The sequence below is a fragment of the Ipomoea triloba genome, chromosome 2 (assembly GCF_003576645.1).
Source record: "Ipomoea triloba cultivar NCNSP0323 chromosome 2, ASM357664v1".
In the NCBI taxonomy this organism is placed as follows: domain Eukaryota; kingdom Viridiplantae; phylum Streptophyta; class Magnoliopsida; order Solanales; family Convolvulaceae; genus Ipomoea; species Ipomoea triloba.
The window spans coordinates 2,029,996-2,053,210 of record NC_044917.1 but is presented as its reverse complement, the minus strand read 5'-3'; the positions used below and the strand labels follow the sequence as shown (position 1 = coordinate 2,053,210).

At 38.5% G+C, this 23,215-nt stretch overlaps 5 protein-coding genes across 6 annotated transcripts in view; 1 reads left to right on the top strand and 4 right to left on the bottom strand.

The window, feature by feature from the left end:
* Positions 1–391: 391 nt before the first annotated feature.
* LOC116010494 (subtilisin-like protease SBT1.4) lies at positions 392–2,958 on the bottom strand. The gene has a single exon (XM_031249926.1). The coding sequence runs from the start codon at positions 2,891–2,893 to the stop codon at positions 581–583; it is 2,313 nt and encodes a 770-aa protein (XP_031105786.1). The 5' UTR covers positions 2,894–2,958; the 3' UTR covers positions 392–580.
* Positions 2,959–5,310: 2,352 nt separating this feature from the next.
* Positions 5,311–8,132, bottom strand: LOC116010093 (subtilisin-like protease SBT1.4). The gene has a single exon (XM_031249356.1). It carries the CDS (start codon positions 8,070–8,072, stop codon positions 5,637–5,639), a length of 2,436 nt encoding a protein of 811 aa, XP_031105216.1. The 5' UTR covers positions 8,073–8,132; the 3' UTR covers positions 5,311–5,636.
* A 1,227-nt stretch (positions 8,133–9,359) lies between these two features.
* LOC116010431 (aldehyde dehydrogenase family 7 member B4-like) lies at positions 9,360–14,367 on the top strand. Of its 2 annotated transcripts, XM_031249840.1 has the most exons (16): positions 9,360–9,514; positions 9,599–9,743; positions 10,057–10,143; positions 10,273–10,404; positions 10,701–10,773; positions 11,248–11,270; positions 11,359–11,422; positions 11,637–11,682; positions 11,905–12,085; positions 12,253–12,429; positions 12,529–12,693; positions 12,794–12,934; positions 13,019–13,116; positions 13,341–13,490; positions 13,688–13,757; positions 13,911–14,367. In XM_031249840.1, the coding sequence occupies exons 2-15, from the start codon at positions 9,609–9,611 to the stop codon at positions 13,740–13,742; spliced, it is 1,527 nt and encodes a 508-aa protein (XP_031105700.1). In that variant the 5' UTR covers positions 9,360–9,514; positions 9,599–9,608; the 3' UTR covers positions 13,743–13,757; positions 13,911–14,367. The 2 variants fall into 2 exon arrangements, with proteins under 2 accessions (XP_031105700.1, XP_031105701.1); XM_031249841.1 differs by lacking the exons at positions 13,688–13,757; positions 13,911–14,367 and having other exon boundaries at positions 13,019–13,127; positions 13,330–13,484.
* A 2,307-nt stretch (positions 14,368–16,674) lies between these two features.
* LOC116009945 lies at positions 16,675–17,914 on the bottom strand. Its single transcript, XM_031249156.1, has 2 exons — positions 17,486–17,914; positions 16,675–17,389 (listed from the first exon to the last, which is right to left on the bottom strand). Exon 2 carries the CDS (start codon positions 17,385–17,387, stop codon positions 16,848–16,850), a length of 540 nt encoding a protein of 179 aa, XP_031105016.1. The 5' UTR covers positions 17,388–17,389; positions 17,486–17,914; the 3' UTR covers positions 16,675–16,847.
* Positions 17,915–20,039: 2,125 nt separating this feature from the next.
* Positions 20,040–23,215, bottom strand: part of LOC116009943 — a 5,802-nt gene continuing 2,626 nt past the window's right edge. The window contains exons 4-8 of the mRNA XM_031249155.1: positions 22,659–22,931; positions 22,295–22,397; positions 22,031–22,149; positions 21,766–21,942; positions 20,040–21,228 (exon numbers count right to left, since the gene is read on the bottom strand). Of these exons, the coding sequence (XP_031105015.1) occupies positions 20,347–21,228; positions 21,766–21,942; positions 22,031–22,149; positions 22,295–22,397; positions 22,659–22,931 (1,554 nt within the window). The 3' untranslated portion in view covers positions 20,040–20,346. The remainder of the gene's footprint in view (positions 21,229–21,765; positions 21,943–22,030; positions 22,150–22,294; positions 22,398–22,658; positions 22,932–23,215) is intronic.

The window sequence follows — 23,215 nt, the reverse complement described above, 5'->3', positions numbered from 1 at the left end:
TTATATATATATATATATATATATATATATATATATATATATATATATATATATATATATATATATATATATATATATATATATATATATATATATATATATCTTAATTACAAGAGATATTTAATTGGTACATTAATTTGTCTCTCTACTTTATGAGCTTATTTGTAAGCAAGCCTGCGTAATGGTAGAGACAAGAATTTAAAAATAAAAATAAAAAAAATCCTACTAAACCTCTAAATAACTAAGGGTGTGTTTAGAAACCCAAAAAATGATTTTTATAAATTATTTTTCGAGTTTTCAGTTTTTGACAAAGGATGAAAAACTTATGTTAATGAAAAATAACTTCCGGTCAAAAAATAGCTATTTGTCCACCATAATGAAACCATAAATGTTTATGCTAAATGATTTAGTAATAATAATTATTCTAATATTATACATATATTTGTCCACCATAATAATTTGTATATGAAGTTGTGGACTTATTTTATTACATGGACTCGTTTAGACTAGGCCCATTTTACTTGCATTCAAGCTGCTTTATTACATGGACTCATTTAGACTAGGCCCATTTTACTTACATTCAAGCTACTTGTTGAGAATACATTCTCCAAGTCACAGCTATTGGGCTTCTAACAATGTGCACTCCATCCTCCCAAGCTAATGATCCGAATGACTCCCTAAAACTTCCTAATTTAGTACTAGTAAAAGTTACCTCATAAGATAACAAATCATTTTCCTCACTAAATTTCAGCGTGGTTGGTGAGACACTTACCTGCACACCTAAGGGAGCGTCCGCTTTAACCTTATAAACAACATTTTTTTCACTCCCTACATTTTTAACAACTCTTTTGTATTTTATAACGCTACTTTTGCTGGTAAAAACAACTGAAAACGATGGGTAGTTTAGAGACCCGGGTGTGCCCAAATTCCTTGAGCTACAATTCACTGAAGATGAGTCGTTCACGAAGGCTGCGATTCTCCGAGTATCGTAACCAATGGTACATAAAAAATCCACGTAATCACTCACTTCCAAATCGTATACCAAACCCGGATCTAGTGCTCTGTTTGGATCCACGTGCCCGGATCCATGGGCAAACGGGGTGGATTGTTTGCCCGTTGCAAGATCCGTAAAATTGCTTCCGGAATTGTCCAAATTGTAAGCCGTTGTCATGAGCGCGGATTTGATAGCGGCGGGGCTCCATTTTGGATAGGCTTTTCGAAGCAAGGCAGCCAAGCCGCTCACGTGAGGACAAGCCATTGACGTGCCGGAGATAATGTTGAATTCTACCGTTCTTTTATCAATGTTCAAGCCGGATGGGCCAATGGCGCCGGTCCAGCCGGCTAGAATGTTAACGCCGGGAGCGATCACATCCGGCTTGAGAATTTCAGGAGTCACGTAATTGGGGCCGCGGCTTGAGAAAGCCGCCACCCGCGGCGCCGACGGCGAGGTTCCGATTACTGTTCCCCGGAATACAATCGTGGCAGTTGGGGACGGATCCGAGTTTATGTAATTCCGGATTTCGTCTCCGTCCTTATCTCCGACATTTGACGTGGGAATCAGATATGGATCGGCGACGAGCTCTTCACCGGAGCTAGCTAGGTTAGCGAGGATCATTCCGACGCCGCCGGCTTCTCTTACGGCAACTGCTTTCTCAACTTTGGCAATGCCTCCTCGATCACAGAACACAATATTTCCGGTGACTTTCGAAGCGTTTAATTCTCCCGAATAACAGTACCTGCTGCCGGCATCGCCGCCGTAGACCACCGGCAGTTTGTTTTCGCCGAGCGGTTCGCCGGAGTATAACGAGACGCCAGTGAAGATCCTGCCGTCCCCTAATACCACGTCAGCCGGGAATTGCCGATCAATAGTGGAAGCACCAACCGTGAGAAACCAAGGCGCGACATTCACGGCGGTATTTGCGCCGGATCCGGAATTTCCAACGGCACAGGAAACGAGAACGCCGTGCTTCGTCGCTCCAAAAGCTCCGATCGCAAATGAATCCTGATCGTAGTCCGGACAGTAGACTGAAGGTCCTACAGAAAGCGAAATGATGTGAACGCCGTCTTCAACAGCTTGATCCATGGCGGCGAGAACATCGGAATCGTAACAACCTGAGCTCCAGCAAATCTTGTAAACAGCTATTCTGGCTTTTATCGCAATGCCTCTAGCTTCACCACGCGCATATTCAAACAAACTCGCGCTCGCAACAATCGACCCGGCCGCAGTAGACGCAGTATGCGTCCCATGGCCTTCCGTATCTCTCGGCGATTTCGATTCTACCGATTCATCTATCGGACTTCCCCGAGCAGCTTCATAGCCTTTGTAGAAAACACGAGCGCCGATGATTTTCCGATTACACAAACTCTCCGGAAAATCCGTACTATTCTCGCACTTCCCCTTCCAACTAACAGGAACCGGAGATAGCCCCTCGTCGGAGAAGCTAGGCCTCTCCGGCCAGATTCCGGTGTCCAAAACCCCCACTATAACATCATCCGCATAATCAGAGTTGGGCCAGAGCCCAGACGATTCAGCTAAGCCCAAAAACTGAGGCGTGCGGGTCGTGAGGAGCCCGCGGACGTGATCCGGGAGGACAGATATCACGCCGGGAACTTTCCGTAGCTCAGACGCTTGGAAGCGCGTCAGGCGAGCGGAAAACCCGCGGGCGACGCGGCCGTATGTGTACAAGATCTCGGATGGGTGAGGGGAGAGAGGAGAAAGGGAAGTGATGATGGAATCATACCAGTCACGATGGGTGGTGAAAACGTGGGGCTTTTGGAATTTTGACACGTGGACTATAAAGGTCTCCTGATTCTCAGATGATACAGAGAGGCGGACTGAAACAAGACAGAAGAATATGAAGAGAAAGGAGGAAGAAAGAGAGGGAAACGCCATTGATGAGTATGAATAGGTGATGATGAAGCTAAGGCTGAAGATATAGGCGAAGAGCAGAGCTGTAAAATCAGCATGAAAATACTCTCCCAACGTGCATGGCGTGGACAGGTGAATGATGTTATACAATCATACATGGTGATGTACAATAATTCATAAAGTTGTCGGAAGTGATAAAATTCGGTCGGATTCATCAAATCATCCTAAGTATTACGGAGTACAAAATTAATATTAATTGTTTTTAAAGATTTTTTTTTAAAAAAATTTTTGGTCTCATAATTATTAGATTATTTTCACATTTAATTTGTCCTCTGACTATTGCAGAGTGATTTTTTTATATTTGGTCTTGCGATTTTTAAAATCATATCACATTTGGTCCTCCGACATAATTTATAGTCATTGATAATTAATTTTGTTAGTTAAAAAATGTTATAAAAATAACAACTTTATTCTTCACAAGATAAGTCATTAAATTATTATGAACTGCCCAATAATATAGATATATAAATTTAGTCATTAGTGACCAAAAATTATACTAGAATATTAAATATAATAATTAAGGATTAAATTGATAAATAATTTTATAATCGTCATTCATGAGACTAAAACTAAAAGTAAAAAAAAAAATTAAATAAAATAATATATAAGGTACGAGGTGAGTTTTTCATCAAACGTGGCCTTATTTGAGCTGTACATTTGGATTACCGTGTCAATCATAATTCATAAACACAATAATACATACAAAAGTTACACTCATTTAGAATTGATATGTGCAGCATGAAAACTCATGTTTCCACATCTCCATACACATCTGTAATTTTCATTGGTGGAATGATAAGTATGCAAGTGTCCTCATTAGTGTAAAAATATTTGAGAGATGAGACTTGAAATATATTTTATCATTATCTCATTCACAAGTTTAAAATAAAAGCAGTGATGTACAATAATTCATAGAGTTGTCGGAAGTGATAAGTAAGACAAGACCATTAGACAACTATTCAATCAATTTGGTAGGATTTATAAAATTAAAATTAATAATTGTTTTTAAAGAGTTTTTTCTGCTTTTACTCCCATTATTATTGATTTATTTTATATTTGACCTCTAATTATTAATTTTTCATATTTAGTCCCATGAATTTTAAAGTATTGTAATATTTAGTCCCACGACTTTTAAAATCTTGTTACATTTGGTCCTCAGATCTAATTTCAAGTCATGGTAACTAAATTTTTTTATTCAAAAATATTATAAAAATAACAACTTGTCCTTCAAAATAAGTTAATTGACTATTATGCACTCATGTTTAATAATATAGAGATACGAAGTTAGTCGTTAGTAAACACAAATGACGTGAGATGACTACATGTGGGAAGATTTTAAAAATACCTCAATTAGAATACATTTCGCAATTTATCTCATTCACTAATTTAGAATAAGAGTGTTGAGAAAATTTTAATTTCGTTATTTAAGCTTATTTATTTATTTGTCATTATTATTTATTTTTAGGGTCCAAAAATGTTCCTCATGTATGTAAATTGAGGAAAGGAAAATAATATGTGAACTATCAGTAAAAATTCCACCACTTATCTGAATTTTACTCCGTATTAAAGAAAGAGAAAACAAATGAATCAAAACTATGGCTCATATTTTTTTTTTGTTAGAGGATTAAAGTGTATTAAATCTACAGAGTAAAAAATAAAGAGTATGTATAGGTATTGCTCTTGAAGAAACCTTCATCAATGTTCTGTTTTGACCCAGCTATGGCCCAAAATAAACTGGCATATAAGTAACTAAGTCCGCTAGGCATACCTTATTAGTACAAGCCACAACAAACAAATGAGGCCCTAAAATATACATTAGGCCTCATTTGTTTGTTGCATAATTATTGTGTAATATACATTTTTAATAAATTAAAAGTATATTATTTGTGTATTGAATGTACATTATTTAATAATATATAAAATATTATGCACTCTTAAATAATTTACTTTTAGGACAAACAAAAAATAATTCTAAATCACGGTACTAAAAGAGCCATGGTGCAGAATAGCTATACCTCATTTGGTCAAAAAATTATCCTAAATGTGTAGTGGTGTGGTAGAGGTAGTGACCTGTCACTAAAATATAAGAGAATTTCAAACTTTCTAAATGTAGTAAACAGTACATGTCAAAGCAATGATCATTGTTTTCTTCTGCACCATGGCTCTTTTGTATTCTTTTTTTAAGCCACTTGACACCAAGAAGGGTATTCGTCTCCCCCGAGAAATGCCCAACCATTGCACAATTTTTTGCACAGACTTGGTTGGAGAATTGACAGTAAAATTAGAGATGGGAGGCAAGCAGAATTCAGACCATCATTTCACAAAGGGCATAACAGTTATATATATTGAAATGCAAAATGTTATCATGTGTAACCAATCAGTCTCTAAGGCAAAGCCAACTTCAATTAATCCCTGTATGTACAAAATGGTAGCTTAGTTTTGAGTTTGCCATTATTTGCTACAAGTGCAACTAGAAAGGGGACAAAGGCCCTTCTTTGTGCTGTATCAATTGTCTGACATCAATTAGAATTTCATCCACAACATGAGCAATAGCTTAAAAGCAAGCATGCATCATATCAAGTATCAACAATGAAAACATCCAAATTCAGTGGTTCCAAATAAACAACCCAACACAGAAACTTACAATACTAGACCTACATGCCTCAGTTCATTGTGCACTAAAAGGAATGAAACAGGCCAATTCCACCTACATTGAAACTGCAGGTTGCGACCCCAAACTCCATACTACAGCTATTGGGCTTCTAACAAGGTGCACCCCATCTGCCCACTCAATCGACCCAAACGTTGATTTTACGCTGTTCAAACTCTCCGATCCAACACTAGTGAAAGTCACTTCATACGAAAGCGTATCAGTATTCTCACTAAACACCAGCTTGGTCGGTGACACACTAACCTCCACACCTATAGGAGCATTCACTTTTACCTCATAAACAACATCCTTTTCTTTCCCTACATTTTTAACCGTTCTCTTGTAATTTACCTGGTTGTTTAGACTCTTAAAAACAACTGAAAACGATGGGTAATTTAGAGCCCCGGGTGTGCCCAAACTCCTAGAGCTGCAATCCACTGCAGAGGGCTCCCTCACAAACACTGAAATCTTGGAAGTATCATAGCCAATGGTACATAAGAAATCCACATAATTACTCATTTCCAAATCGTAGACCAAACCTGGATCCAGTGCTCTGTTTGGATCAACGTGCCCGGATCCGTGAACAAACGGGGAGGATTCTGAGCCAGTGGCAAGGTCAGTAATATTACTCCCGGAGTTGTCCACGTTGTAAGCTGTGGTCATGAGTGCGGATTTGATGGCGGCTGGGGTCCAGTTTGGATAGGCCTTTCGAAGCAAGGCAGCTAATCCACTCACATGAGGACAGGACATGGAGGTGCCGGAGATAATGTTGAAGTTCACTCTTCTTGTATCAACGTCCAAATCGGTGGGACCTATGGCGCCGGTCCAACCCGCTAGAATGTTGACCCCGGGCGCGATCACATCCGGTTTGAGAATTTCAGAAGTAACGATATTCGGGCCGCGGCTTGAGAATGCAGCCACTCGCGGCGCCGACGGCGAGGAACTGATTACGGTTCCTCGAAATACGATTGTGGCGGTTGGTGATGGATCGGATCTCACGTAATCACGGATTTTGTCTCCGTCCGTTTGGCCGACCATTGATGTAGGGATCAGATGCGCATCGGCCACGAGCTCTTCACCGGAATCGGCTAAGTTAGCGAGGATCATTCCGGCGCCGCCGGCTTCTTTTACGGCTTCTCCTTTGGCGACTCTGGCGTTGCCTCCTCTATCACACAGCACGATCTTCCCGGTGACTTTTGAAGTGTCCAATGCACCAGAATAACAGTATCTGCTGCCGCAATCGCCACCGTAGACTACCGGCAGTTTGTTGTCGCCTAGGGATTTGCCGGAGTACAACGACACGCCGTTGAAGATCCTGTCGTCTCCTAATATCACGTCAGCCGGGAATTCCCTATCAATAGTGGAAGCACCAACCGTGAGAATCCATGGCGCGATGTTCACGGCAGTATATGGATCTGGACCAGAATTTCCAGCAGAGCAGGATACTAGGACGCCGTGCTCCGCCGCGCCAAAAGCTCCAATCGCGATGGAATCGCGGTAGTACTGCGGAGCGTAGCCGGAGGCTCCAACGGAAAGTGAAATCACGTGCACACCATCCTCAACCGCTTGATCCATCGCAGCGAGAATATCGGAATCGTAACAGCCTGAGCTCCAACAAATTTTGTAAACGGCTATTCTGGCCTTTATCGCCATGCCTCGGGCTTCACCCGGCGCGTATTCGAAAAGACTCGCGTTCGGAACAATAGATCCAGCTGCCGTGGAGGCAGTATGTGTGCCATGGCCTTCCGTATCTCTAGGCGATTTCGATTCTGCAGATTCATCGATCGGGCTTCCACTACCAGCTTCGTACCCTTTGTAAAAAGCACGCGCGCCGATGATTTTCCGATTACATGAACCCTCCGGAAAATCAGTACTAACCTCGCATTTACCCTTCCAGCCGGAAGGAACTGGTGACAGCCCCTCGTCGGAGAAGCTGGGCCTCTCCGGCCAGATTCCGGTGTCCAGAACCCCCACTATAACATCATCGGCGTAATCAGAGTTCGGCCAGAGGCCAAACGATTCCGCCAAGCCCAAAAACTGAGGCGTGTGAGTGGTGTGGAGCTGCCGGACTGTATCCGGAAGGACAGAGATCACGCCGGGAAAGCTCCGCAGCTGAGACGCCTGGAAGGGCGTTAGCCGGGCAGAGAAACCGTGCGCGGCGCGGCCATACGAGTACAAGAGCTCAGATGGGTGGTGAGAGAGAGGAGAGAGGGCACGGATTATGGAGGAATACCAGTGATGATGAGTGGAGAAGGCGTGTGGCTTCTCCGACTTCGAAACGTGGACGATAAAAGTCTCCCGACCTTCCGATGAGACCGCCGCAACTGTGACCGAAACGAAACAGAGGAATATGAAGAGTAAGGAGGAAACACGAGAGGGAACAGCCATGGAAGTTACCAGTCTGTGAGCTCCGGACATAGTGGAGTGGATAGCTTGGGAGGTCAGAGCTGAGTGAATATTCATAAAGGGGAAGATGGGGGGCATAAAGGGCATAGAGACGCTTTCATTGGTGGATTGTTGGGCCACGTTAAAGGCACATATTGGTTATTTACTTCCCTCGTTCCGAGATATTTCGTGGGCTTTGTCGTTTCCTAGCTACAATTCTCTTGGTTTGGCAGTTGGCACCTAACTATTTTTGCCCATACTTCATCTGGTTGTTGTATATGGTCTACTTCTTTAACAAGGGGGGACAACTCCTTAAAATCCATGAATGAATGAAACTTCATTATTATTTACTTTCATGAATGAAACTTCATTTTATTAATAAATTTATTTATTAAAAAGGAGAATAAGAAAACGAAGGAGAAAAAAAAAAACAAAAAACAAAAAACAAAAATGGAAAGCCTACACCGAAGGAGCCTCAAGGCCCCCCTTTTGTCTTGCATTGAAGGATTATCAAGGCTAATAGGCTATAACATCAAGAGTCAAAAGACTTAGTGGTCTAGTGGCACCCGGTGTCCCGATTTACACTCTTACATGAATGATGGGAGTGGGTTTGAGCTTGTTATATGCTAGTAAAGCATTATTTTTTTGTATCTTTTTTTTAAAGGACAAATTTAAGGTGCATTTGGTTCATGGATTTACACACTAGTAATGAAAATCAAAATCATACTTATTATTTGATTGATAACTTTTTAAAACAAAACTATTGGATTTGATTACCCTTTCAATTAAAAATTTTATTCCGTAATTAAAACATGTATCATTCTATCTTATTGGTAATATAGAGTAACTCACTTGGTCTATGGAGCTCTTAAATGTATTTTTTGACATTGTTAAGGTATTTTCTAATCACATTTGCGTACTTTTCGATCTCGTAACTGCACTTCCAGGTCTCTCATTCTCATGAGTGCATTTTCAGGTCTAGCAAGTATATTTCTCGACCTTGAGAATGTATGCTTACCTCATGGTTTGTTATTAGTAGACCACTCCAATCGGAGTTCCCCATCTTATATAGTCGGATTCACAACTAGCTTTCCGAGCACTCTCACCTTCACTAGGTATCCTAGTCACATTCGGTTAGCCCCAAAATAATATACCCTATCAGATATAAAAATAAATACTTTTTTTTTTTTGCACAAACTCCTAATATTATTTTGTTTTTAAATGAACAAGTATCCAATTTTAGCTATACAGATGTCTTTTTTATTAAACTATTTGTATTAAAAATTAAATTATTATTACACAAATACTCCGCAATAATATTTCGTACATGTTCATGTGGATAAGACATTAAGACCTCAACAAAACAAGTCATTACCTCAATTAATAACTACATTTTGGGTCCCAATCGACAAATTCACAATTCTATTCTCATACGTCTCTGCTCCATTTCAGCCTTGCTGGATTCACTGTGAAGTGCTGAGCAGCTGAGCTATCGATCATCTTCATCATCGGCGCAGCTGTGCGCATTCTGTGTAGCCATTGACAGCTATGTAAGCTTTCCTCTTCAGAGTATTTTATTTCATTTTTCGCTTTAGTATCATTTAGGCTTGTAATACCTGTAATTTTGAATGCAGAATTGCAGAGATGAGTTTCGCGAAGAGAGAGTACGAGTTCCTTAGGGAGGTCGGAATTGGGCCTAAGAACCTCGGCTGTTATGTCAATGGCGTCTGGAAGGCGAGTGGTCCTACCGTCTACACTGTAAATCCCGCCAACAATCAGGTCATTTCATGTGAAAGTCAACTCGTGCGATTTTAGTTCTCATGTTTTTGTTATGCTAATACTGTGATCACGGGAAAGGCACGGAGCTTGCACGGATTTCACCCTGTTTGGATATTCCTGATATGATATGTGTTATGTTCTGATGGACCGTGTTACTGTGTCGTTTTGTTTCAACGAACCGGCGCTGATTTTATTTTATTTTAGAAACTGAATATGAAGATTAAGCTCAATGCACTCTTGGTCGTAGCTTAAGCTTATCTCCTACTGGTTGATTTTCTGAAAGTTTAAGTGTAATGTATTTTTATTAAGTTAGGCAATAGCTGAGGTTGTTGAAGCTTCAATCCGTGACTATGAAGAGGGAATGCGGGCTTGCTATGAAGCAGCAAAGCTGTGGATGCAGGTATTTTCCTATATTAACAGAATGGTTCACTGTTCTGAAGGAGTGATGTTTCTGGTATACAATTACACGAACACAATTATATTGTGACATTGACTTCACTAAACCTCTGGGAGTTATTATTTATCTCAGATTCCTGCTCCAAAAAGAGGCGAGATTGTTAGGCAGATTGGTGATGCACTCAGAGCTAAGGTCTATCACCTTGGCCATCTTGTTTCACTCGAGATGGGCAAAATACTACCTGAAGGAATTGGGGAGGTTCAAGTATGTAGTCTACTACTCAGGGTGTTGCAACAAAGGCTTGTTCTGATACAATTTTGAAACTGTTCTGTAATGTGTCTCCTCTTGTACTAACATATTGCCTGCTAAGTAGTACCCATGATCAGCTCCAAACTTTTGCATCATGGTGTATGTCGTCATTGTTTTTTTTGGATTTGTGGATATGGAATATATGGTCAATGCTTAATGCAAATGAATATAAAAGGTTTCTACTTAGTTATAGTGCCGTTTTGTTTCCTAGAATCGGTAAGTGATATAACTTTGAAAGCAAAATTATGCAGGAAATAATTGATATGTGTGACTTTGCTGTTGGATTGAGCCGACAACTAAATGGATCAGTCATACCATCTGAACGTGAGTGAGTTCACTCATCATTACCTAGTAATATTCAGTTACAGAGTATTTTTTTTAGATGCTCAAAATTTTCTATTCTTTTCAATATTGTACATATGATATCTGTTGCCTACCTAAACCATTCACAAATTTGTTAATTTTTAAGATAAGGGAGAATGAAACAGTGTAAAAAAAATTCAAAATGTAATGTCATCTATTTACCCTTAAAACACCAATATTCCAGAATATTTTGTCCTCATTAAAGTTGCATGATTAGTTGCTATCATTCATAGTACAATTAGCACTTCAAAGCATTGTTGGCAAATACTTAATGGTATAGCTTAGTATAATTCTCATTTAATGAGGTGCTTGATTATTGACACTTCTTGGTTTTTGGGTATTGGAGAATGTAAGCTCTGAGTCTCCTAAGATTTGTTTTAGTATAGAGTTTCTATAGAAGTTCTGTTTAACTTATCGTGTTTCCTTTGTCAACAGGCCCTAACCATATGATGTTGGAGGTGCAATGGGCATTGGAGCTGTGATTTTAGTATTGAACATTATGCCTTTTCTTGTTCTTGATGTTTCTCATTTTTTCTTTGAGCACAGAAATGGAATCCTCTCGGAGTAGTTGGTGTTATTACAGCATTCAACTTTCCATGTGCAGTTCTAGGTAAAAATTAGTTTTTCTTGAAGATATATCACACATTTTATTGCTTACGAACATTGACACCATTTCTTTTAGTGAATTCATTATTCGTGATATATTCTAAGAATTGATTGTTATGCAATAATTTCTTATTCTGTTATATTGACCGATTTACTTACCAAATTTACAACTTTCTGGTCTGATTTTTGTATAACCTTGTCAAAACATGATTGTACAGGGTGGAATGCATGTATTGCTCTAGTCTGTGGTAATTCTGTTGTTTGGTGAGTTCATATTCTTAGTTTATTTATTTATTTTTGAAGAAAAAAGGACGTCGTTGAGAGAGAGAATATAAAAGGTCCTCTTTAGCACATATTATTGATTAAAGTTAACACAATTCTGGACCTATTGAAATGCCAACCTCAAATCTAGTTTTGTTATATTCTTATCACTGTTGTAGATATCTGAGTATTTTTATGAAGTGTCTATTCACACCATGGTCACAGGAAAGGTGCTCCAACGACACCATTGGTTACTATAGCGATGACAAAAATTGTGGCTGGGGTGTTGGAGAAAAATAATTTGCCAGGTGCAATTTTCACCGCTTTTTGTGGTGGTGCTGACATTGGTCAAGCCATAGCCATGGATACACGAATCCCTCTAGTGTCATTCACTGGGAGCTCAAAGGTAACTCTTCTGCAATTGTAGCCTATTTCTTGCTCCCCCATGTTCCCAAGTTATCATAATATAATACATTAATACTAATAAATTGTGACTACTGACTACTACTTGTCATGTTTGTAATGCTCTAGTTGCATTTGTATTACCTGTTACTACTTGTTTGCCTACTGCAGGTAGGCCTTTCAGTTCAACAAACAGTAAATAAGAGGTTTGGTAAATGCCTACTTGAACTAAGTGGAAATAATGCTATAGTCGTCATGGATGATGCTGAAATTGAACTTGTGGTTCGCTCTGTTTTGTTCGCTGCTGTTGGAACAGCTGGTCAGCGCTGTACAACATGTCGTAGACTGGTACAGCACAATTTATTATTCTTGTCTTAACACTTTGTGTTGGAAGCAGAAAATTTCAATGCTAATACTCTTTTTCTCTGCTGTCCCCATAAATTAAAGCTTCTTCATGAGAATATATATCAGAAAGTACTTGAAAGGCTAGTAGAAGTATACAAGCAAATTAAAATTGGGGATCCCTTGGAGAAGGGTACCTTACTTGGACCACTGCATACACATGCTTCGAGGGAGAATTTTGAGAAGGGAATTCAGAAAATCAAATCTGAAGTATGCTGTATATTGCATAATTTTGATATTTTTGCATCCATATAACTAAATTGCCTTTCAACTTTGGATGTCTTAAAGTTTTTTATGTTAATATTTTCAGGGAGGAAAGATTCTTACAGGTGGTTCAGTAATACCATCTGAAGGAAACTTTGTGCAGCCAACAATAGTTGAAATATCTGCTAGTGCTGATATTGTGAAGGAAGAGTTGTTTGCTCCCGTTCTTTATGTCATGAAATTTCAGGTGGCTATACTAATTTTGGGGTTATAATTGGTACTTGATAAATTTATTTGCACCTGTATCTTGAATGGTCTAATCTTCTTGTAGACTTTTAAGGAAGCAGTTGAAATAAACAACTCTGTACCTCAAGGTTTGAGCAGCTCTATCTTCACCAGAAAACCTGAACTTATATTCAATTGGATTGGGTTAGTACGCTGTATGTTAACAGTGCAGTGTTTCTATAAACTTTAAGAATATTAATTAGTTATGATTGTCTATAAAAAGTTACCTAATTTCTCTAACTACATGCGTCAAATTCTTATTAATGGATCTTATCACATCAAGTAGGCAAGCGACTTTAATGCTATTATAATGCTTCCCTTTTCAATAGTTATGGTCCTTATGTCTTACATGCTTAGATTTGATGCAGTCCTCTTGGAAGTGATTGCGGTATTGTTAATGTAAACATACCAACAAATGGAGCTGAGATTGGTGGTGCTTTTGGTGGTGAAAAGGCTACAGGAGGTGGCCGTGAAGCTGGAAGTGATTCCTGGAAGCAATACATGAGACGCTCAACTTGGTAGCTGCATGAGCTTCCTTTATGTAGTTTTTGTGGATTTCATCACCTCTCTGACATGCATTTGCTTTTAAAATTGCCTCAATTCATGTTTTTTTTTTGAGTCATCATTCAACCTATAACATACTCACCTACTACTTGTTTTTCCTTTTCTGAGATCATTACGCTGACCATCTTGTTTGATGTCACTTTACCTGCAGTACAATAAACTATGGAGCCGAATTACCCTTAGCACAAGGAATCAATTTCTGCTAGTGAAATTGCTGTTCGGTACTTACACTACACTTTACCAGTTGCCATGATCTAGGCTAAAACCATTGGCATCTGTTTTTATTTGCAGAATTTGGGGCAACTACTATCTTTTATCAACAAAAGCTGACTTCCTCAAGTGGTTAATGATCGAATATCTGTTTTCATGTGCAGATTTTTAGGCTCCTATTCACTCTCAACAACAAAAGTTGACTGCCTTCAGTGCCTTGGTTGGTAAATGATCTGTTTTTGGAGAAAGGAATCTTGTTGTCATTCATAAAAAGGTTAAAGCTATTTACAGTTACTCTACATCCTTTCCAACAGAATTTGTAGCATGCAAATTGCCATAGGATGAATACAGAATTTGTACATATAACTTTTACTCAACCTCCTGAGATTCTTGGGTGTGGACTGTGTAGGACAGTTAAATGACCATGCTTGTGGGAAGGGTCAAAATGCTAAACCAATAACTTTTAGTTTAGGTGGAAAGAACTTGATTCTCTTTAAACAAAGTTCAAGTTCTAACCATATAAATAGAGTGAAACAATAAGCATATTGGGAGAGTCTCCTAAATGGAGTCTAATAGCACCTTAATTTAAATTAGTCAGAATATAATGTGGTTATCTTTGAACCCAGGTAGTTATGCATTTGATGCTCGAATTCTTAGTCTCTGCTATCATTGATTAAACAGACGGGTAGCCAAAATAGCAATTAGTCAATTAACTAAGTACTCTAGAAATGCCTCTTCCCCCTTCTCCTTTTAGCTGAATATTCACTAATCACTATTGGGTCAGCTTATATTAGCATAAAGTCCACAAACTCAATTGTGTTTACTAAGTACTCTAGAAATGCAGGTCATTGACTAAAATTGCTTTGCTAAGGTATAGGCCGGTCTAATAATAGTATACTCAAAGGCCTACATCGAAATGGATTGATATTGAAATGATGTGAAGTTCAGGAAATATTTTATTCCGTACTATATAGTTGGTAAAACGTATAATTTATTTGCACTCTCTAATTGAAAAGGAAAAGTAGTTCACCTGATCCTTGTATACCAAAATATTGTTACATGTCTTCAAACATCTCTCAAAAATTTTAAACTTATTATTTTTGTTGATACTGTGAACATTATTAGTTTCAAATTTGTTTAGTTTTCTTATTCTATTTGTCCCCACTTACTTTAAAAAATGTTGTTAACACATTCGTGGTGGCTACTGGCTGATAAGAAATGGCTTTAGTATTGGTGGGAGAAAATGGTGTGGATGATTCACACTCATTTGTCTGCATCTGTATGTCAACGCCTTAAGATACTAGCTATAAATGATAAGTGATAGGGTTTATTCCATATTCCACACAATTGAAGTTGTCCACTTCCTCCTCAGTCCACAGATATGGAGCACTAATTAAGCTTCTTGTTTCTCTTAACAAACAGCCCTGTGGCTTGATATTATGTCATAATTGACATACTGTACTTGATTTATAATAATACTAAGCAAGCAAGCAAACAAACAAACAAAAAAACTAGTTTCCTTAAAATATAGATGAATTGCTTTGTCATTTAGACAACAGATTCAAGAAATCAAGGGGAGGATGAATTGATTATTATTATAGTAAAATAAGGTGGATGGCGTGATTGGGTTGTTAGTTGCTTATAAGAAGAAATGATTGAGGTTAGGTGCCCTAAGTGATGGAGAGAGGTGGGGCCCCGTGATTAAATTAAGGTGATGTTTGGCTCTTTGCATTGCACACCAACCAATGGATCGGATGAGTAGATGAGATATTCTTACTCATCCCAAATGCCATGCTCTGCTGGAGCCTTCAAGGAAAGAATCAGTCTGAGGATATAAGAATTTTGATCGCGTAGATTCCTTGAAATTATATGCGCCAACTGATTATTTCAATATTATATTCACAAGATCACTTCTACATAATTTCCTTTATCATTTTTAGTCATTAAAAAAAAAAAGGAAAAAGTGTCAAATAGGCCACTGAACTTATCGCTTTTGTGCAATTGGGCTATCGCTTTTGTGCAATTGGGCTATTGAACTTAAAAAGTGTGCAATTCAACCATCAAACAAGCAAAATTTGTCCAATTGGATCATTTTTACAAAAATTTTCTGGTAAAATCCAATTATGTTACTAACATATATGTATTAAGAGTGACATTTTTTTCTACCATACTAGTTGGGAGTCAATATTGAAATATTTTTAACTCAAATTGAATTAAAAATTTTTGTAAAAATGGTCCAATTGCACAAATTTTGTTTGTTTGATGGTTGAATTGCACACTTATTAAGTTCAATGGCCAATTGCACAAAAGCTACAAGTTAGTGGCCTATTTGACATTTTTTCTTTAAAAAAGGATCTTCTGAGGCATAAGTCAGATGCTAAGTATGAATAATCATCTATCCTGCGATGTTTATACAAAATCAATTTAAAGTCTTTTTCAAAATTTTATACGATTATTAAAATATAATTTAATTTAAAAATAGGAATAACAATTTAACCTGTTTTATTTAGGTTACTCTACAGTCCTATAAATGTTCATGCAATATGCATGGGTTTTCCTTTTTAACACTCCATAATTCATACAGCATTGTACTAGTTAAGTGGGCCCTAGCTGCCAAGAATCAGATGAATAGAGGCATAGAGCATATTACCCTGTCCAGAATCATGTTTCTGGCTTTTGCTAAACTTTACTACGTTCTTTCTCCATCCCTGCTCTATTGAGTCTATTCTTTTTTTGTGGTGCTCATATTGAGTCTATTCTGAATGCGATAGATGATTCACAGCATTTCTTTCTTTCTAAATCAAAGCCTACAATGCCGTAGATTTACGACACTGCTTACTGTCTTCCACTCCCGCCGTTGCTTTTACGTGAGATTATATTTTCTTAGAACTAAACACAAAATAATAAGATATGAGAATACACCAAGTGTAATAAAACACGTTTTTTGATATTTTGGATTTTTATTTTTGATAAATATGTACTCATTGAAAATATTACATAGTAGTAGAGTAGTATTGTTTACATTTAGATCAAAATTCAAAATTCAAAAATAACATTATTTTGTGTTTTCGTTTTTTTTTTAATATATATTTTTGTTATTTTTATGAGCCTGGTTCCTTATCCATGCTATGATCCACCGGAGGTAGAATCGGAATGCAACTCTCCGTCCTAGACAAAACCGATCTACGGTTAATATTGACGGCGTTGTTCTTCGTGGGACTGCTAGGCAGAGACCTGACCTTGAGCGACTCCGAGCTCCGCCTCAGAATCTGCTTCATCGCGGCGATTAAGTGAACGGCCGGATTGGGAGGCGGAGTGGTGGACCGGAACTTCTTACAGAAGTTGAGGTGCCGCGCCAAGGCCTCCTCCGCGCTGATCAGCCGCCGCTCGCTCTCGCTGCGCACAATTTCATCCTTCACCGCCTCGGCGCAGAGTCCGCAGATCCACTTCCCCTGGTACCGTTCGCGGATCGTCTCTATGTACTCCTGAGTGCATTCCTCCGACAATCCGCAGCAGTCGCACTTCACGAACTCCGCCTCCAACGGCGCCGCCGCCACGAGTTTTGTGGCAACGGTCTGCACCTCCGCCGCCACAGCGGCGGCCTTCACCACAACCGAATCGGTAATAATCGTGGTCGACATAGCTGTTCCAAATCCAAAACAATCAATCAATCAAAAAAAAATCCGCAGAAATGAAGAAATCAAACCAGATTCAAAGCTCAAAAGTCGGAAGAAATTACCAGCAGAAGCCGAGATTAAACAGACAGAATAAAAACCTCCAACGAATTATTACTGTCCACAGAAAATTTTATCTCTGCTTCTGCTTCTCCACAGAGGATACTCAGCAAACTCAACCTTCAATCACTACCTTCCCCTCCCCCGCCCGCCTTCCTCCGCCTTTGCATCGTCCGGCACAAAAAATGAGTCCGTGGAACACATATTTCTCAATTAAATACACAAACTCTTCCTTTCCGTTACATAAATCTCATTGTAGATCTCATAGTAATGAGCAAAAGATAAAGAGATAAAATTCATATGAGCATGAAGAAAGGGATGAGAGATAATGCAGTAAATGCAGAGGGAATGGAAGGCATAGGCTAAAGGAGAAAGGATGAAGAAATAAGGAAATAAATAGGAAACGGAATCTCAATGATTGATGGAGCATCCACGTCAGCTTTTAATCCTCCGAATTTATCGCGAATTTCATTCCAACCGCAAAAAAATTCGAGTGCCAGACGAGCCATTCCTCACCTCAACTCCCAAATTCTATTTCTATTTTTTAGAATTTCTTAGGGCCAACCTCCTATGTATAAATACCCTTTGAATGACATATTATAAGGGGTTCGATTATTATTTTTGGTAATACAAATATTATTATACAGGTTTATTATTTTCGTATGGTTGTGTTGGTTCGCCGACTAATTACTTCGAAGTCATTAAACTAATAAGTTCTTATATCGTGTACTGCATTAAACTATTGTCTTGGTCCCAAAACGACATCGTTTCAGTAAGTGGGAGACGGAGTCCGTAATTGACACTACAGTTCATCTCAAAAGATACTGTCTTAAATTTGTTTTGATATTATTGAATGAAACTGTAATTATATTGAAATGTAACTGTAGTTGTGTTGAAATGTAACTGCAGTGTATATGAACTGATATTGAATAACAGTTTCACATTTGTGTTTTATATTATCGAATGAAACTGTAGTTATATCGGAATGTAACTGTAGTTGTGTTGAAATGTAACTGCAGTGTATATGAACTGATACTGAATAACAGTTTCACATTTGTGTTTTTATATTATCGAATGAAACTGTAGTTATATCAAAATGTAACTGTAGTTGTGTTGAAATGTAACTGCAGTTGTGTTGAAATGTAACTGAAGTTGTGTTGAAATGTAACTGCAGTGTATATGAACTGAAAGTGAGTGGCGCGAATTCATCCATCTGTTTTCATTAATCAAAACGACGTCGTTTTGATGCGTGGTCCACAATGCATTGTGGACCACGGTCTACGATATAATTTGCATAAACTAATAGTTTGTTTAACCAATGAAAAGTGTACCAAACACGTAAAATATGGCAGAGGAAATATAATATAATGTTTTCCATCCCTTTTTAGTAGTAGTAACATCAAATAATTGTGTTTCTATTTTCTAATGTTTATTAATGTATTATATTTTTTCCTAAATGGATCCGATCGAAACTCGACTGGATTAGTCCAATTATGCGGGAGTATAAATAGCAATGCAGCATGCTAAAAAAATAGAAGAAAATCAATAGTTGAAAAATTGATTAATTTGAATTTGAGGGTTTAGAGTGAAACATACAAGAGATTATAACTGAAATTAAGAATATTTTGTATATATCCTTGCAAGTTGCAATTAAACATGTTTTATATCCTTTCAAACAATCATTATTTAATGAGAGTTGATAGACCATATATTTTTTGCTCTTTTTTTTTTAATAAAATTATTTTGTGGAATTAAGCATGTTTTATATCCTTGCAATCAAACATTATTTAATGAGAGTTGATAGACCATATATTTTTTTGGTTTTTTTTTTGTAATAAAAATATTTTTGTGGTTATCAGATCTAAATTTTGGTTGACGTATAATAATATAAAATGGAGTACCAAATAAGGTGCATTTATTATTTCATGGACCATAATCCACACATTTGTGTGAATTATAAATAAAAAGTACATCTTTAATATACTAAAAATATATTATTTGTATACGTAAAGTACATTATTTGAAAGTACATGATTATATATATATATAAAATAATTATCAAATAATGTACATTCAATACATAAATAATGTACTTTTAATATATTTTTTATGTACTTTTAATATATTAAAAATATATATTGCATTCATGGTACACACAATTATGTGGGCCATGGTTCACGCAATAATTTGCCAATAAGGTGGTTAACGTATGACAAATTTACAGCCTATTAATTATCTCATTTCACTTTAATACTTGACTATTGTGAGTGCCTATTGTGAGTGCCATTGTTACATTTAGTTTTACTTTTTTAATTGTCACGTTACATTATTGACTTTCATTTGCTTTTTTAGTTGTCATGTTACATTATTGACTTTCATTTGCTTGTAACAATTAGTAATCTAAATTGTGTTATTCGACCAACTTTGTCTAACTATGTTCTGTTTTCTTTTCTGATTCCTCTTGCATTTATTATTATTATTATTATTATTATTATTATTACAGAAAGCTCCTACATAGGCAATGAAGATGGCAACACATGGAATGCTTCAAGTACAAAATTGGCTTAAAATTGTCTAGTTTATTCAACTAATTTGGAGATGATGAATACCTTGTTCAGTTCAAGTGAACATAAATTACTCAGAATACAGCATTGTATAATCAACAAAAAGAATGATCAAGAGTCTAGCCTATGTGTGTATATATACAAAGATCCTGAAACCTAGAGTTTGTTAAAATTTTGTCAAAGATAGAAACAGCATGTTAGTTAGCCTCACCACACCTAAAGTTTCCAACACAAAGGCAATTGAGGTCATCCAATATTGATTTGCAACCGAAAACTTACAGCTGCGAAGCAATCTGTCGTTCTTATAACACTTTGTGTAGAGCTTCTTTGGTGGAGTATCGCGTATCAGAAATCTCTTTTTTTGCTGTTTCTCTAATGTGGGGGGAATTACAGGCCTCGTCGTCCTCGAGTACTCTAATCAGCTTCTCTATTCGCCGTCTATAAACTGGCATGAAGTGATCGCTGATCATGGTCTGGGACAGCCTTATTTTGCTATACAATGATCTTGGGGTGAGAAAGATTCCGACTTCTGAATCTTCTGGCCCGCTATGATCCACCATGTCATCATCATCAGATGAATTACTCTCGCTTTCACTGCTGTCCTCCTCGTCAGACAGAAGCGTGACTATGTGCATAATCCTTCCCGGAGGAAAGAATCTGTGTACCTCCTTCGTGTTTGGAACAGAGTCTTCGTTCGAGTTCTCGCCTACCTCAGCAATGGCTGCTGCTTCTTCTTCCCTTATCTCCTTCGCGCTACCTGTTTCACCTCCGTCCTCATCATACAGCTCTTGCTCTAGCTGTTGCCACATCTGAACCTCTGTCATGTGGTCTTGCTGTTCTCGAGGAGACATGGCATCTTCATTTACCTCGAAATCATGATCCAAGCTATTGTGTAGATTACTTCCGGATATACAAGAATGTTCACTTTCTGAATCCCATGGCATTCCCATGGATGATGATACAGGAAGCTCCATTCCCGTGCTAGTTGAGATCTCCTCAGGGGACACCAGAAAAGGTTCAGAAGCATCTCTTGGAGTTGAGGAAGATTCTGAGTCGTCATCTCTTTTATCAGAGTTAAAAGTATTTGTTCGTCGACGGGGCCCATAGCATGACCATGATAAACGTAGGGCGGGACGCGACGAGAATGCCGCCTGCGCCATGCTTTGGGCTCTCCTCATAACAACCTGAAATTAAAAAAATATCATTCAACAGAATATGGATTGTGTTTATCAGACAGAGCTCATCGAAAAAACTACAGAGTACGTTTTTTGTTAGACCACGATGTGTCCTGAGCAAGTCCTAACAGTAAGAGGGCACCTTTAAGCCCGTACTATACTCAGACTAATCCCCGTTCGCACCGGTCCGACCCAATTAAGGGTCAAAGTGCTGACCAGATTGGTTTTTCCATACGAGAGTGGGTTTGAACTCCCAACTTCTCTTAAGGGACGAAAGTACACGGCCACTCACGCTAGCCAAGCTGGTTAACTACAGAGTACTTTTTGTTCTTTTTGATAAGGTGTGCGGGTTAATATCAAATTGATTAATATATCATGAGTTCGTTCTCAAAAAAAGGCCAAAACATTTTGACCTTTTGATTATTTGCTACTATGCAGAATAGCGATAGGGACAATCCTTATTTGTTATAAAAGATATTCATAACCAATGGGCAGTAAAAAGGCTAGGAAGTTGCAAGGGAACTGATGCCGCTACAATATGTTTACCTGAGTACCGCTGGAGACTGGACGCAAAATAGCACCAGCACCAGCAACCCTGGCTCTGGCACTGGCAATGGATGGAAGACGAGAACCAAGGGCGGATGCAGATCGATAAACAGTGCTAAGAATTCTAGTGCGCTCAATTTGGTTCCTTAGATCATTCAACCAAGCAGATGCTGTTACCTAAAAGTTACAATTACGTGTTCCCTTTAGAAAACATGCATAAATCAGTTATGAAAACCATCAGCAGAATTTTGAAACACAACAGAACCTCAGCACGCAAATCATCTACAGATGCAGCTGAAAAGGTAGGAACCAAATCAGCTCCATTTATAACTGAAGTAATGAATTCAGTTCCAGATTCAGCCAATTCCCATGTCATACAAGCAGCTGCAACAAATATCCACCCAAATGAACAACATCAATGAGCTGATAGTAAATTGATTTGATGCAAAGGAAAACTAGTTACAAAGCCAATATGCATAGATAAATAAGAAATCAATAGCAAATAAATAAAGTTCCTGAAGAAATCTACCTGGAGCAAATGTTACACAGGTTGCTGTTGATAGTTCCTTTTGTTCACGTAGTACGTAAGTTAGAAGAGCTGCAGTGCCACCACCCAAGGAATGCCCCACAATCTGAGCCATTGAAACAGATTTTATGAATCACTAAAGTAAATATGACATGACTTTTTGAATACATCAGAATTCACTAAGCACTGAAATATCTGACAGCTTAATAGAGGAGACAAATAGCATTATGTTATAATCCACCAGACAACCCACCATAGGAAAAAGAAAAAAATTTGCAGAGATTGAAAAGAAAGGGAAAAATGAGTATGGTCTCAAGCAGAAAAGGTTAATCACACTATTGCATGCCCCAAAAGAAGCTGAATGTACCTTCAGTTTGTAATCTGGATAGTTGCCAAGTGCATTTATAAGACAAGGAGTAGAAAGCTTCGCAATCCAACGAGCAGCAGCAACCATTCCACAGTGTGCATAACCTAAAACCAAATTTCTTACCCCTCCCTCATGTACCACAGCATGATGAAATGGAACCACTGCCCCAGTAGCAGCAGTCAAAGTATCCTTCACGCTATGAGTTCCACGAATTAATAGGAGGACAGATTTTGAACGGTGGTCAACCAATATTGTAAAAGCTGGCTTCAGAATCTGCAGAATAGCTTTTTACTTTAGATTCTAGAATCTAGAAGAGGGTAAATTGTTAATCAATTCTTTCAGATTATTTTTCCTGACTGCAAATTTCTATGCCATATCAAAGGCATATTCTCTCTTCTCCAACACCCTGTCCCCCCCCCCCCCCCCCCCCCCCCCCCCCCCCCCCCCCCCCCCCCCCCCCCCCCCCCCCCCCCCCCCCCCCCCCCCCCCCCCCCCCCCCCCCCCCCCCCCCCCCCCCCCCCCCCCCCCCCCCCCCCCCCCCCCCCCCCCCCCCCCCC

Excerpts from the sequence above, each read along its gene's own strand:
- LOC116010494 (XM_031249926.1), bottom strand. The coding sequence starts at position 2,893 with ATGGCGTTTCCCTCTCTTTCTTCCTCCTTTCTCTTCATATTCTTCTGT.
- LOC116010093 (XM_031249356.1), bottom strand. The coding sequence starts at position 8,072 with ATGCCCTTTATGCCCCCCATCTTCCCCTTTATGAATATTCACTCAGCT.
- LOC116010431 (XM_031249840.1), top strand. The coding sequence starts at position 9,609 with ATGAGTTTCGCGAAGAGAGAGTACGAGTTCCTTAGGGAGGTCGGAATT. Across the intron at positions 11,423-11,636 it reads CTTTCCATGTGCAGTTCTAG|GGTGGAATGCATGTATTGCT; the intron begins GTAAAAATTAGT and ends ATGATTGTACAG. Across the intron at positions 13,491-13,687 it reads TACATGAGACGCTCAACTTG|TACAATAAACTATGGAGCCG; the intron begins GTAGCTGCATGA and ends CTTTACCTGCAG.
- LOC116009945 (XM_031249156.1), bottom strand. The coding sequence starts at position 17,387 with ATGTCGACCACGATTATTACCGATTCGGTTGTGGTGAAGGCCGCCGCT.